Genomic DNA, 13,341 nt, shown 5'->3' with positions numbered 1-13,341 from the left:
GTTTACGAATGAGTCCGCGCAAGTCTCCCCACGCGGCGACCCAACTGAGACAGAGCAGCCCGCGGGACATCATGGGACGCGTAGTTCCCGGGCCTCTCGGTAGGGGACACTGAGGGACTCCAAAGCGCGCGGCATGCTGGGACTTGTGGTCCTCGAGCTCAACTCTTGGGGCAGAGCCTAGAGGTTGCCGGCAGAAGAAACTGCTCTTATTGGCCCTCACCGCGCTACAGGGGAGCTGCGGACCGGGACGCGAGCGGAAAAGATTGACCCAAGGAGGCTCCCGTCTCAGGCCGGGTGGGGATGATGACGACTGAGAGACGGTCCTCCGAAGGGACGCTCCTCCTTCCCCCGCCGAAGCCGCTCCTTTTTCTATTGGTAGGATGAGATGGCCATCCACAAAGAGGGGCCGGCTCCCGGTAGGATAGTTGCTTCCCATTGGTCAAAAGGGCGGAGGGCGGGCCGGAGTGGGGGAGGGGGCGGGGACCGCTGCCGCCTCAGTCGCCGCCGCCTCTTCAGCCGAGAATCCCGCTCCGGCCCCGGCCCCGGCCCGGCCTCGGCCCCGGCTCCGGCTCCGGCTCCCCTTCCGCCGCCGCCGCCGCCGCCGCCGCCATCGTCGCCGCTGTAGCCTCCTGCGCTGCCCGCTGCAGGTGACTAGCTCCGGGGCAGCGCCGCCCGGAGCCGCCGGCGCCTCGTCATGTCCACCGAGGACGAGCGGGCCCGGGAGATCCTGAGGGGCTTCAAGCTGTATCCGCCCGTGGGGGACGGCCGGGGCTGGGGTGGAGGGGACCCTGGGCAGGGGGCGGCCGGGGGAGCTCGGGCTGAGGGGCGGGGACCCTGCGAGAGGGCACCGGCATAGAGGGGACCCCCAGGCTGTGGCTCCTCGGTGGGCCGGGCTGCCCCTGCCTGGGAGAATGGGGAAGGAGAAAGTCGGGGTGCTGGAAGAGTCCCCGGGACCATTGGGGGCGGGAGAGGGCAACTGACCCCTGAGATCCCTGCGGGACCGGCGAGTGTCACGGAAAGGAGGGCGGGGCGAAGGCGTGTCTCGGGGATGGGGGCGACCCCCTAGAGCGGGACGCGCGCGATGTCCCCCAGAGCAGCCCCTTGGGCACACGCGGGGCGGGGTCTTTGCTTCTGGGGCGCCTTTGGCAGTGGGCGTTCAGTGAGCATCTTCCTTCATCCCACCTTCAACCGTCTCCCATTTCCACTTGTGCCTTTTTTAAATCCAGTGCTGGGGTGGAAAAGACCGGGAAGGACTGAGTGAGCCCAGCCAAGTCCGGCTGTGCTGCCCCTCGGGTGGTCTTTGCACCAAAGCTGCTTTTTAAGGTTTCCCCCTTTAAATCACTGCCACGAGCTCTGGTGCGCTTGTGGATCCTTCGGTAGTGACTGGACCTAGGGGTGCTCGCTGGGGTCCCTTGCTTATTGCTTGCTGTCTTTTGGGCGAAATGCGCCGTCTGGCATCTCCTGGAGGGAGAGGTAAAGTATGGAAAGTTTCTCTTGTAATTTTGTTGTGCTTTGCTTTGGTAACCTTTTCCCGGTTTTGTAGTACAAAGGAGCTTTGTTGCGCATTATTTTGTTTCCAATGCAATGTTAATTTATACATACTTAATCCAAATAGAAAAAAAATGTAATCTTTTGAAATTTACTTTATATTGTCTGTATTCTTTTCTTCTATTTTGTTCTTGCTGATGCTGTTATCTTAAAGTTTTAATTCAGGGCCTATTGCCCAAAACAGATAAGTCAATAAAGATAAAAAAAGACTATTGCAGTTAAAACATAGTCATTACCTTAGGGCTGGCCACATGGTTCTAGTTACACCTTTCTCTCCAGAGGTTTGGAGATGTAGGGAATGCTTTCTCAGCAGTCTTTTATAGGTTCAAAAAGCTTATTTTCCCCTTTGTCTATGTCATTTTGTCAGTAGCTGTTTATAGAATGCACACTACCAAAAAGGGGCCAGAAGCTTTGTGGGTGAGACCGGAAATGTAAGGAGGACAGATGTTTTTACTTCAGTTTTGTGAAAATGCCCCATCAGTTTGCTTACTTCCCTCTTATGAAAAACTTTCAGCCTTGTGTAGTCAGGGCTGGTAACTTAGCTTTACTACTTATTCCACAGTTTGACATACTGTTGCTTTAGTTTTCTCTGAATTGGATTCCAAAAAATAATCACCATCCTCCTATGAAGGGATAGATTTTTAACTGGCAGACAGTGGCGTGCTTCTGTTTTTTTCCACTCCCATGACTATGGATTTTTTTCTTCCCATTTTCCCCAAGTAATACTGGGCATGGTCATTTAACACGTGTACAGCTTTCAGGAAAGGGGTAACCACTTATCAGTGGTGCCAAGGTAGTGAGCAGCTTTACTTTTATCTCGTTCAAATTAATCTGTTGCTAGAAATCAGAAAGTATCTGTTGATGGTTTATGAGCAAAGCAGGAAGTGGGAACCACCTTTTCTCTATCAAGCTTTATTCTTGAGAAAACTGAAGGATAAGTAGTTAAGATATAAACGTAGGGATTGGTAAGAATTCAGAATCCATGGCAGTCTTCTAGGTAAGAAGGTGAATTCATCAGTCCAGGAGGGATAGCTATGTGCTGAGACCCAAACTTGCCAGGACACAGGGGCCTATGTTGAACAAATTCGGGGAAAGATAATAACAACCGATCAAATCCCTTCCAATTGTACTCTTTGGGCTAGTAACACCTGGTATATGAGGGCTAAGGGTGAAAAACTAGGAAGTTGCTTTTAGATAAAAATAAAATAGGTCTAAGTTTTGGTAACTTAAAGGGAACTGCCTCAAGAGCTTCTTGTATGCTTTTCTTGGAGGTCTGATCTGATATCCCTTTAGCCTAAGAGTAACAGTAATGTAGATTTACACACACGGGTACAACCCCACCTTGGCTTCAGTGACTCTTCTCTGTCTCTTGGACCTCTTCCTACCTCTTTTATCCTTCCTTCTTAAGTTTCCTTTGCAGGATCATCATCTTTCTTCTGCTCCTGTGTGTGAGTCCCTCTGGGCTTTGACCTGGGCCCTTTTCTCTTTTCTCCCCCTTGTGATGTTATCAGCTCCCATGGGTTCAATTATCATCTCTTTGCTGATGACTCCCTAATCTATATATCTAGTTCTAATCTCTTTCCTGAGCTTAAACCCTGCATTGCCAAGTGCTTGCTAAAGTGTCCAAAATGGAACCGGTTCTCAAACCCACTCCTACTCCAAACTTTCCTAATTCTGTTGCGTGTACCAATATCCTTCTAGTCATCCAGGTTTACAGCCTAGTAGTCATTCTTCAAAAAACATTTTATTGATGTCTCTTGTTTTTTAATATCGTCAGAATTTTCCCCCCATCCCATTCTCTCTGCCTTCCAGAAAGCCATCTCATATACCAAATGATGTTTCTAATACACAAAAAAGGAGGAAAAAATCAGTACAATCAATCAACACATCAAAAAGAAGGTCAAAAAACATGTACCATGTGTGACACCTACAGCCTTCCCACCTCCACAAACGAATGGGTTTGGAATCTTCTCTCCTGTCTCTTCATTCAAGTCATCCATGATCTTTATAATCTTGTAGATGTCTATGTGGTTCTCTCTGTTAATATTGTTGTAATTATATGTTGTTTTCTTGGCTCTGCTTACCTCATTCTGTAACAGTTAATGCAGCTCTTTCCAGGCTTCTCTGTATTCATCATATATATCACTTCTTACAGCACAGGAATATTCCTTTACATTCATGTACCACAATTTGTTTAGTCATTCCTCAATCAGTGGGCATCTACCTTGTTTCCAGGCCTTTGCTGTTACAACAAGTGCCGCTCTCAATATTTTGTTGTATATATGGGGCCTGTCAGAAATCCTGGCTCAGGGACAGTCTGGAGTAGATGGTATCTGAAGGTGCTTCCAGCACCAAGGAACTGTGATTGTGTGAGGCGAAGCTTTCGTGGGTTAGGTAAGGAAGGTTGGCTAGGTGAAGGCCAAGAGGCACGGTGGAGCTGCTCTGGCAGCACAAGGCACTCAGATGGGATTGAGACAGAGAAGGCACCGTGGCCCCTATGCAAGATGCAGGATAATGTGAGATCTGTATTGTTTGCCTTCTTTAAATGGCCAGAAAATAAAGAACAGAGGCAGGGTGCGGTAGCTTGGTAAAAATCAAGATGATTTTTCCTTGTTGCTTGGAGAGCATCAGGTGAAAATCCCCCCGTCTTCCTTCCGGCCAGTCCACAAGGCCTCATTCCTTTCACTGAATTCCTCTAGACTTTACTGTCTTTACGGCTGTCTTGCCACTTACCAGCGTAGGCGGCACCGTTGTGTGCTGATTACAGCTTGCCAAAGCTGGAGACCCTGCTCTAGCGCCTCACTTTCTCTCAGCCCAGATTGCTGTTGTGCCTCTTACAGGTCAGCCTGAGCCTGTCTCTGGCACAGCTCTGCCCCTGCGCATTCACGGGGTCTGGGACGGTGCTCGGGAATCGGCGGTTAACTGAGGAAAGCCGAATGTGGCCAAGACTGGACATTTAGAATGCCCAATTCAAGGATTTCCACTTTTCTTTCAAATGTTGAAAATTCAGCCTTTGCTCCTTTGCTCCCCCTTTGTCTTCTTCCCGTTTGCCCAGACTTGAAACTTCTGAGCCTTCTTCTACTCCTTTCTCTTCCTTGAGCCTTGCCCCAAGTCCTGTTGGCCCCTGACCCTGTGATCGCTCTTAATCTTCCTCTTGCTTAGGCAGGTAGCGCAGAGGATAGAGGGTTGGGCCTGGAGTCAGGAAGACCTGAGTTCCAAACCTGCCTTACTAGCTGAGTGACCCTAGGTAAGTCACTTAACCGTTGTCAGACTTCCTTTCCTTCTCTGTAAATTGGCGATAATGGATCCTACTTCACAGGTTTTCTGGGAGAGTCAAATGAGACAATATTTGTAAAGCACTTAGTAAACTTTAAAGAACCGTAGAAATTCAACCTCTTATCATCCTCCTTTCTATTCCATTTCTGTTCAAGCCCTAATTACCTCTCCCCTTGAGTGTGTAATAACAGCTCTGGTACAAAAGCACACTCTAAAGCCCTCTGTGGCTCCCCGTTGCCAGTTGATTATAGCTCAGACTGTCCACAGACTGTCTTAACTTGGTTTTCCAGTCCCTCCATCCTCTCTCTCTTTTCTTGTTCCTCACGCTGGATTCTTCCTGTTGCCTTTGCTCATGATTCCTTTTCCCAGAATGCCCTCACCACCATCTTCTCTCTTCAGAATTATGATGACACTTTGCCGATGAAAACTTCCAGGATTTCACTCTTCCCCCCACACCCCCTGTCTCTGATTTCCTATAGCACTTTTGTGGCACTTAGCACATTCTAAATTAAGGTTAGATGTGGATATTTGTGTAGACATGTATATGTATGAAGACAAGAATGTAGTCTTATCTTTTTTCCCCTTGCTCCTCAAAAAAGTAAGTTTGTCGAATTAATAAATGGGGCTCAATTCTGCTATCTGCAGGCCTGACACGCAGCCTTCTGGCCAGCTTAGCTAGTGCAGCAGATTGATTTGGGTCCCACAGTTGTAAGTCCCAAAGATGGAAGGACCTTCAGAGGACATCCAGCCCAGACTTCACTGCAACACAAATCCTTTTGACATTCCTGATAAGTGTTCCGGCATCCAGCCTCTACTTAAACATCCCTGAGAGAAAATTTCCTATTTCCTAAGGCTGCCCCTCCCATTTTCAGACTGTTCTAATTGTTAGAAGCCCTTAGTTGCGGCTGAAATCTGCCTCAGTCTCTTAGTGAGACGCAGAATAGGAGTGAATAGAGTTCTGGACTTGGCCTGAGAAAAACTTATGTTCAGATCCTGCCTCAGCCACTTGTAAGCTCTGGGCTCCTGGGCAAGTCCTGTCCTGGCTCTGAACTTCCACAGCCTCTTCCATAAAATGAGTGGTTTGGGCTGAGTACCCCCTTACAGCTTTAAATCTGTAGTCCTCTGAACTTGAACACGTAGGCCTGGTTTTGTTTTCTGGAAGCACACAGACTCAGTCTGGTCCATCCTTCTTCTCTGTCAGTTCTTCAAATATTTGAGAACAGCCATCATTTTGTTTCTTTCTCCGCCCCAAAACTTTTTCTTCCTTTTCTGGGCTAAACATTCTTAGTTTTTTAAAAACCATTTGTCATATGACATGTTTTCTTGACCCTTCAAAATACTGGTCTCCATCCTTTGGAAATACAATATTTAATGAATGTGGGAGGAAAAGAAATCGCATTGCAAAATAAATGATGATTAATACCATTGAGTTAGAATGAACCCATTCTAACTCTTCCTCTACTGATCTTTTTTGTGTGATGTGGTGCATATTTTTATTGGTGGTCCAACATTGGTCTGTAATAATTTATCATACTTTAAAACACACCAAATACTTTGAAAAATAAATACAGCTAAATTTCTCATTCCTGACTTCTTGAGTTTAGGCTAAACTTGAATTGTGATGATCCTGAAAAACATTTTTGCACATAGTTCTTATTTCCTGGTTTTAAACTAATTAAACTTTTTTTTTCCCCAGCTGGGAGTCTGTTTTGTCTGCCTCCCACCTCCCCTTTCCCCACGTTGAGAAAGAAAGAAAAACTAAATCCCTCTTACACATGTATGTAACCAAGCAAAACAAATCCCCCTCCTGGCCATGCATCCCCCCCCCTACACCCCGAGTCTGCTCCCTCCTTGTCAGGAGGCAGGTAGTTTGTTTCATTGTGAACTGCGGAGTCCTGGCTGGTCATTGCATTGATCAGCATTCCTAGGTCTTTCCAAATTGTTTGTGTTTACAATATTGTTGCCCTGTATACATTTTTCTTCTGGTTCTGATCGTTTCGCTCTGTATCAATTCGAATAAGTCTTGTTTGCTTTTTCTAAAACTGTCCATCATCTCTTACTGCATGCTTGGAGTCAGTAAGACCTGAGTTCAAATCCCGCCTTGGACACTTACTAGCTGTGTGACCCTGGGAAAGTCACTTGACCTCTGTTTGCCTGAGTTTCTTTATCTGTAAAATGATGATAATCACACTTGCCTCCCAAGGTTGTTGTAAGGATCAAATGAGATAACATTTGCCAAGCACTTTTCAAACCTTAAAACCAAATACAGATGCTAGCTATTAATATACCATCACACTCTTGGATACAGCCTTTTCAGCCTTTGCCCAATTGATGGGCACCCCCTCAGTTCCCAGGTCTTTGCCCCACAAAAAAAGAACTACTGCTATAAATAGTTTTGTACCTCTTTGGGGTACAGACCTAGTAACAGTATTGCTGGGTCAGAGGATATATGTAACAGTTTACTAGCTTTGGGACATGGTTCCCAGTTGCTTTCCAGAATGGCTGAACCAGTTCCCAGCTCCATTAATGTACCCATTTTCCCATAGTTTCTCCAGCATTTGTCGTTTTCCTTTTTTTTTATGGCCAACTTTACCAGTCTGACTCGTGTGAGGTGGAAGCTGAGTGTGGTTTTCATTTTCATTTCTCTAATAGTTATTTAGAGCATTTGTTCCTATGTCTGTAAGCAGCCTGGATTTCTTCCTCCTAATTCTGCCTGTTCATATCCTTTGAGCATTTGTCAGCTGGAGAATGGCTCTAATTCTTAGAAATTTAAAGCAATTCCTTAGAGATCTTAGAAATGAGACCTTTATCAGAGAAGTTTACCGCAGAGATTTTTTTGGCCCATTTATCTGCTCTTTTTCTAATAGTAGCTGCCTTGGTTTTATTTGTGCAGAACCTTTTAAATTTTATGTAATCATCAAGCTAAGTTTTAGAAACTTGTGTTTGATTTCATTACCCCAAAGTGAAGGTCCGGCCTCTTGCTTCTTTGCTGTGGGAAGCCTGCCCTTGGACTTCGGAATTCGCTGGTTCTTTTGAAGAAGCTCTCCCATTCACTCGTTATCATCTCATTGTATCTTCAGCAGCGTAGGAACACCTGAAGTTTCAACATTAATGGGCTTGGTGACTTCCTCTTCAGTGTGTTTTTTTCATGAAAAAAAAAGCCTCAGCGGAAAAAATAGCACTTGTAATGTCAAGTTAAGCACTTTACAGTTAGTACCTCGTTTGAGCCTCACAACAACTCTGTGAGGTAGGTGCTCCTATGATCTGCCATAAGGCAGACACATGTTGAGTGACTTGCCCAAGGTCATATGGCTAGGAAGTATCAGTCTGGATTTGAGCTCGAGTGTTTCTTACCCCATGCCCAGAGCTTTGTGCATGGTGATGCCCCCTAGCTCTCTGCTTCAGAACTTTCAGGAAGAAATATAATTAATGATTTTTAAGAATGGCAGACTGGATTTTCTAACAGAATTCTTGATCACCTCTTTCTCCTGGACCTAACCCCGCTTAATTCCAGTGTCTTCCCTTTTTAAATTAGCTCTTCTTTATCCTGTGTATAGTTTGTTTGTACCTATTTGTTTGCTAGTTGTCTCCCTAGTCAGAGTATAAGCTTCTTGAGAGCAGTGACTCTCTTTTGCCTCTCTTTGTGTCTCCCCAGTGTATAACACAGTGCCTGGCACATAGTAGGTACTTAATAAATGTTTATTAACTGACTTCTTTTTGGTAATCTGATTTTTTTTCCCCAAGCTTTTTAGTATTCTCCCCTCTTTCAGATACCTTGAGAATTGATACCTCGGTGTCCTTAAAATTGTGTTGTTTAGTGTAATATTCAAACTTTCTCTTATTAGTCAGAGCCCACCCTCTGAAGGGTGATTGCTGCAGCCATGAAGTGATATGGGGGAATGAGGTTGGGGAGAGGGGCAGGTTTTCCCCGTGGTACCTGTGGTAGCTGCTGCTTTGGGGATCTGGGTGATGATGAGGGGTGGATCCTTGACTGAGAAGGAGTTGTTGGGGGATAAGGGCAGGGGCGGTTGTGGTGGAGTCAGGTCTTCCAGGTGGCCTGAAAACCCCTTTGCTGGAGGCTTCCAACCTGTCTCCACCCTTCACACCATGCATGGGGTCACACCATGGTCCCCCGGTGTGCAGAGAGGAGTCATGTGGGGCTCTGGCCTTCCTCACCAGCATGTACCTGGTCTAGTCAGGCTGTGTGTTTTCTGCCCTTGTTTCTGTGGTGTTTGATGTCTTCCTGCTCTACAGCAAGGCCTTAGAGGCCTGGGAGTCATGGTCCAAATGTGCTGCCACGGTTACTGATGGGAAAGTTGGTTATAGACATCCTTAGTGCTCTTCTCAGTCTTCCCAGTTTGGTGCTCATTCTCCATAGAAAAAGGTGTCGAACTGGAGTCTGGCAGGCCATGACCTGTGTCCCCACCCCCCAGTGCCTCCCAAACCAGATTCACCAAAGAAATAAAATACAACAAAACATAGTGAGGCCATCTGCAGCCTGCGGGAGTCCTCCGTAGGGATTAGTGGTCCCCATTTCTATTTCATTACCCCCCACACACACACGCACATTGTTTTATACAACTGCCAAATCTGACTAAGTTGTTTCTCCTGCCCAGAAATATTCAGTAACTTCCTATTGCCTTAAGAGAAAAGAAGCATTCTGTAGGCCAGGGCTGAATTCATTGTTGTCTTGGTTGTGTGATCGTTCTTTGTCCCTAGGGGAAAGACAGGTAGGTCTGGGTCCTTTCTTTTCAAAGACGTTGTTCCATTTATCCTTTATTTTGGTCAGTCTGATTGCCAGCCCTAAAAATTATTCAGTGAATAAGAAAATAGAGTTCAAGGTTGTAAGAGGGTGAATTGACCTTGGTTGGAGCTTAGTTTTTGTCTCAGGTGTACATATGTTCCTTGACTCTTCCTAAAATCCCACCTGAGGCCCAGGAGAAGCTTGGAGTAGTCTTTGATGCTGTGGTTTTTTTCCCCATGTGGAATACCTTTGTTTTTGTTATAGAGAAGACTGAATGTTGCTGGAGCTGTCTTTGAGTTCGATTAATCCAGGTGCAGAAAAGTTAAAAGCCTGTAATCTGTGGACCAGTAAATAACATAGTTATTGACTAAAGCAAACGTACCGAAGAGAACCATTTCAATGTCTCTCCAGCCCAGGACCTGTTGTTTTCGCTGGCCAGATGGTCAAGGAAACCTGTCCTTACCTGCTCCTTCCTTATGTGCATAGGAGATATAAGGAGATTACCTACTTCCCTTTGCTTTAGAAATCTTGGTATAAGCAGCATGTGTGAAATAAGAATCAAAGGAATTGCAAAATACCTAATCTAGGAGTCAGGCTTTGGAAATGAAGTTAGAAGGAAAGGTTGGAGAAAGAATTCCGCTTCTGAAGTGTGATTTCTTTCGTTAGGAGAAAAAGACCATTTAAAAAGTACATCTATTGAGAGAGAGAGAGAACCCATGTCCTGAGCATTCTGTAATTTGATAGAATGAAAGCAAGAGAACATTACCTGGGACCCAAAGGTTTGGGTTTGTTTCTAAAGAATTGCTATAATATATGGAGAAGCTGGAAGCCTTTCCTTTACATGCACAGAGAGTCAATAGTGCAGGTATGTTATCACGGCAGGGATGGGAGTAAGCAGCCCGTGAAATGGCTGCAAAGGCCCCTGGAGGAGAGGCCTCAATGGCTCACTGGGTTCTGGGGTAGGTCACTGCCAAGTGATGGAAATTGAAGGATGAACTGAGGCTTAGAACGCCCTGGAGGCCTTGCTTGGAGGCAGTGTGGGTCTGAGAAAGGAACCAGAGTTCTCAGGTTGGCTCTGCCACACCTACTCTGGACCTCAGAAAGTCACTTCTCTGCCACAAGTTCAAATGCAATAAATTCAGCCAACATTTCTTAAGTGTGCATTGTGTGCAAGGCGAGAAGCCTAGTGAGCAGAGTCAGCCTCAGGGGCAGGAAGATGTGGCTGTGAACCTCTCCTCAGACATCTGGGCTTTGGGACCCTCAATAGGCAAGTCTCTTAACCCCTCAGTGATTATAAGCTGCAGGGAAGCAGCCTGTTGCCATTGGCACAGGGAGTTTCCTGACTTCTCTACCAGGGAAATCACAGGTTGGATAAAAATCCTGCATAAGCTAGTGGGTCAGGGCGCAGGAGCTCCAGCGAGGGAATGTGATGTGGACACAGATGAGTCTAATACCAGGAAGGGCATGATGGGCACAAAAAAGAAAGCTGGACCAAGGGCTCTGGGAATCTTTGGGTGGGGAGAGAGTGCTTACAGCTGGAGAGATGAGCTCAAAGTGTTCATACGTTCATTGTTGCAAGAAAGATTAATTCCTGCACTTAACTTCAGGGCTGGTACTGGGGCCAAAGCTTGAGAAGGATTCCAGGCCAGGCTGGAAAGGCCCAGGGGCAAATCATACTTCATTCTGAGTGTCTTGATGAGACCTGGCCAGGCCCAACCTTGCAGCCCAGTTGTTTGTGGCGTCTGGTGGTCAGCTGGTCACCCAGCTCCTTCAGCAGCTTTCCCCTTCCCCTTGGAAGTGGCTCTCCAGGAAGTCACAGAAATGTGGGCGCAGGCAGAGTTTAGCACTACTTCAGTAGGGCTAGTTCAGGCCTCTCTTTGGGATCAGGGCAGCCTCCATAGCATCCAGGCAATGACCTCACTCATCCGGGGCAAGTTTGGCCAAGCCTGGAGAAGGACACAGATTCTCACACCCCCAGAAGGGACTGAAATGTCTGTGCTTTTATTTTACCAGCTCCCCACAAAGTACAACCCTCTGGGCAGGGCTAGGGAGGAGGAGGAGGCTCACAGAGAGGCCTCCCAGGCAGTGATGGAGGCCTTTCTTTGCCTGGGGGAGAAGTTTTAGTAGACCTAAGAAGAGCTCATGACTCGAGGGAGAAAGGGGGTTGGCAACAAAGAAGGCAGCTGAGTCTGGAGGCAGGGGACCTGTGGAAAAGGAGGCTGCTGGGCCTGGAGAAAGGCAGGTGAAGGGTGGGTTGGGGGGCTCCTCCCAGGGACTGGGGTGGAGAGGACAAACTGTTGGGCTACAGAAAGTCTTGGGTCTAGGGCGCAGTGGACTAGGAGAAGCCTGGTTCTGTTCTGTCCAAACCTTGTTGAAGCAAGAGACAGAGCACGGGTGACATGGCCTGTTCTTCGGACCTTTATTAGGCACCTAAAGATCACAAAGAATTGTGCTGGATACTAGGGGTACAAAGATAGAAATATGATTCAGTACTTGTTTTGACAGCTTGTGATGTATGGGGGTCACACCCGAGAGTGACAGAGTAGGCTGGGGAAGGACCCTGGAGAATCCTTTGTCTGAATCGGGGAGAGTCCCACAGGACGTGCTCCTGAGCTGAGCCGAGAAGGGAATGCTTTGACAGGGAGAAATGAGAAGACCAACCAGCATTTATGCAGCAGTTAAGATTTACCAAGCACTTTCCATATGTTTTCTTGTTCCTCTGAAGGGGTTTTTACAGAAAAGGGGGAGCTGAGGCTGAGAGAGGTTAAGTAATGTGCCCGGGGTCACAGTCAGTACTACATTCTTGCCTCCATGCTCAGCACTATCCATTGTACCACCCAGCTGCCTCCAGGGACCCTAGGGCAGTGTGAATACATGGAGGCAGGAGATGGCAGGTCAGGGTCAAAAAATACCTCCTAGTTCAGTTTAATGGGAAAGCAGGGTGGATATGAAATAAGGCGGGAAAGGGAGGTGGGATCAGATGGGGGGGAGGTCTTCTGTGCCTGCCTGAGTGGTTTCTAGCCTCTATGTAAAAGGGAACCATGGAAGGTTTGAATAGGGAAGTAACCAGATCTGTGCATTAGGAAGATTATTTGGCACCTGTGGGAAGCAGGTATTGGAGAGGCCAAGGCTGGAGGCAGGGAGCCTGCATGAAGACGTTAAGGTCTGGAGGACAAATGCCAACAGCCTGAACTTGGGAGGTGGCATGAGAAATGTTGTAGAAAGCAAGCAGGCACATGATTGGATGCAGGAAGACTGAGATCGAGGTCTTCTCACCACTAACATGGGGGTGACTTCCCTTCCTTGTCCTTGTTTCCTTCCCTGTCTCCTACAGGGCTCTCGTGAGGATTATATGGAGTAATCAGTGGGGAAGAGTCTTTCATTGGGATGGGGATCTTCTTGTGAGCAAACCCTTCCTCCCAGTGTGGGTGGGCACCTTCTCTGCAAAGGATGCCTCAGAGAGTGCCCTGGGGCACCGAGCCAGTATGTGACAAGGAGGTAGCAGTCGAACCCTATTCTTGGCTTTCAGGCTCGCTCCTTATCCACTAGGCCAGCCTAAAAAAGTCCTCACCAATCTAAGATGTTGTTACCCTTGTTTTAAAGCCCTGACCCTGTTTCCATTTAGGAGGTGATGGGCTTTTCTAAAGTGTCTGAGAGGTTAGTAAAATCATTGCTACCATGAAACTGTTCGCTCTGCGTTAGGCGTTGCCAGACTGAGATACCCCAGAATGAGCCTCAGCTCTAAGCATCGAGCATGGGGGTGGCAGCAGAGA

The 13,341-nt window shown here is 47.2% G+C and overlaps 1 protein-coding gene across 3 annotated transcripts in view; it reads left to right on the top strand.

Moving 5' to 3' along the window:
- The first annotated feature begins 229 nt into the window (after positions 1 to 229).
- PDE6D (phosphodiesterase 6D) overlaps positions 230 to 13,341 on the top strand; it is a 57,657-nt gene continuing 44,545 nt past the window's right edge. Inside the window, exon 1 of one of the 3 annotated variants that reach the window (XM_036767466.1) lies at positions 230 to 744. In XM_036767466.1, the coding sequence (XP_036623361.1) occupies positions 695 to 744 (50 nt within the window). In that variant the 5' untranslated portion in view covers positions 230 to 694. The remainder of the gene's footprint in view (positions 745 to 13,341) is intronic. The other 2 variants (XM_036767468.1, XM_036767467.1) reach the window with 2 other exon arrangements.

This window comes from Trichosurus vulpecula, chromosome 7 (genome assembly GCF_011100635.1).
Source record: "Trichosurus vulpecula isolate mTriVul1 chromosome 7, mTriVul1.pri, whole genome shotgun sequence".
In the NCBI taxonomy this organism is placed as follows: domain Eukaryota; kingdom Metazoa; phylum Chordata; class Mammalia; order Diprotodontia; family Phalangeridae; genus Trichosurus; species Trichosurus vulpecula.
This window is presented reverse-complemented; position numbering and strand designations above follow the sequence as displayed.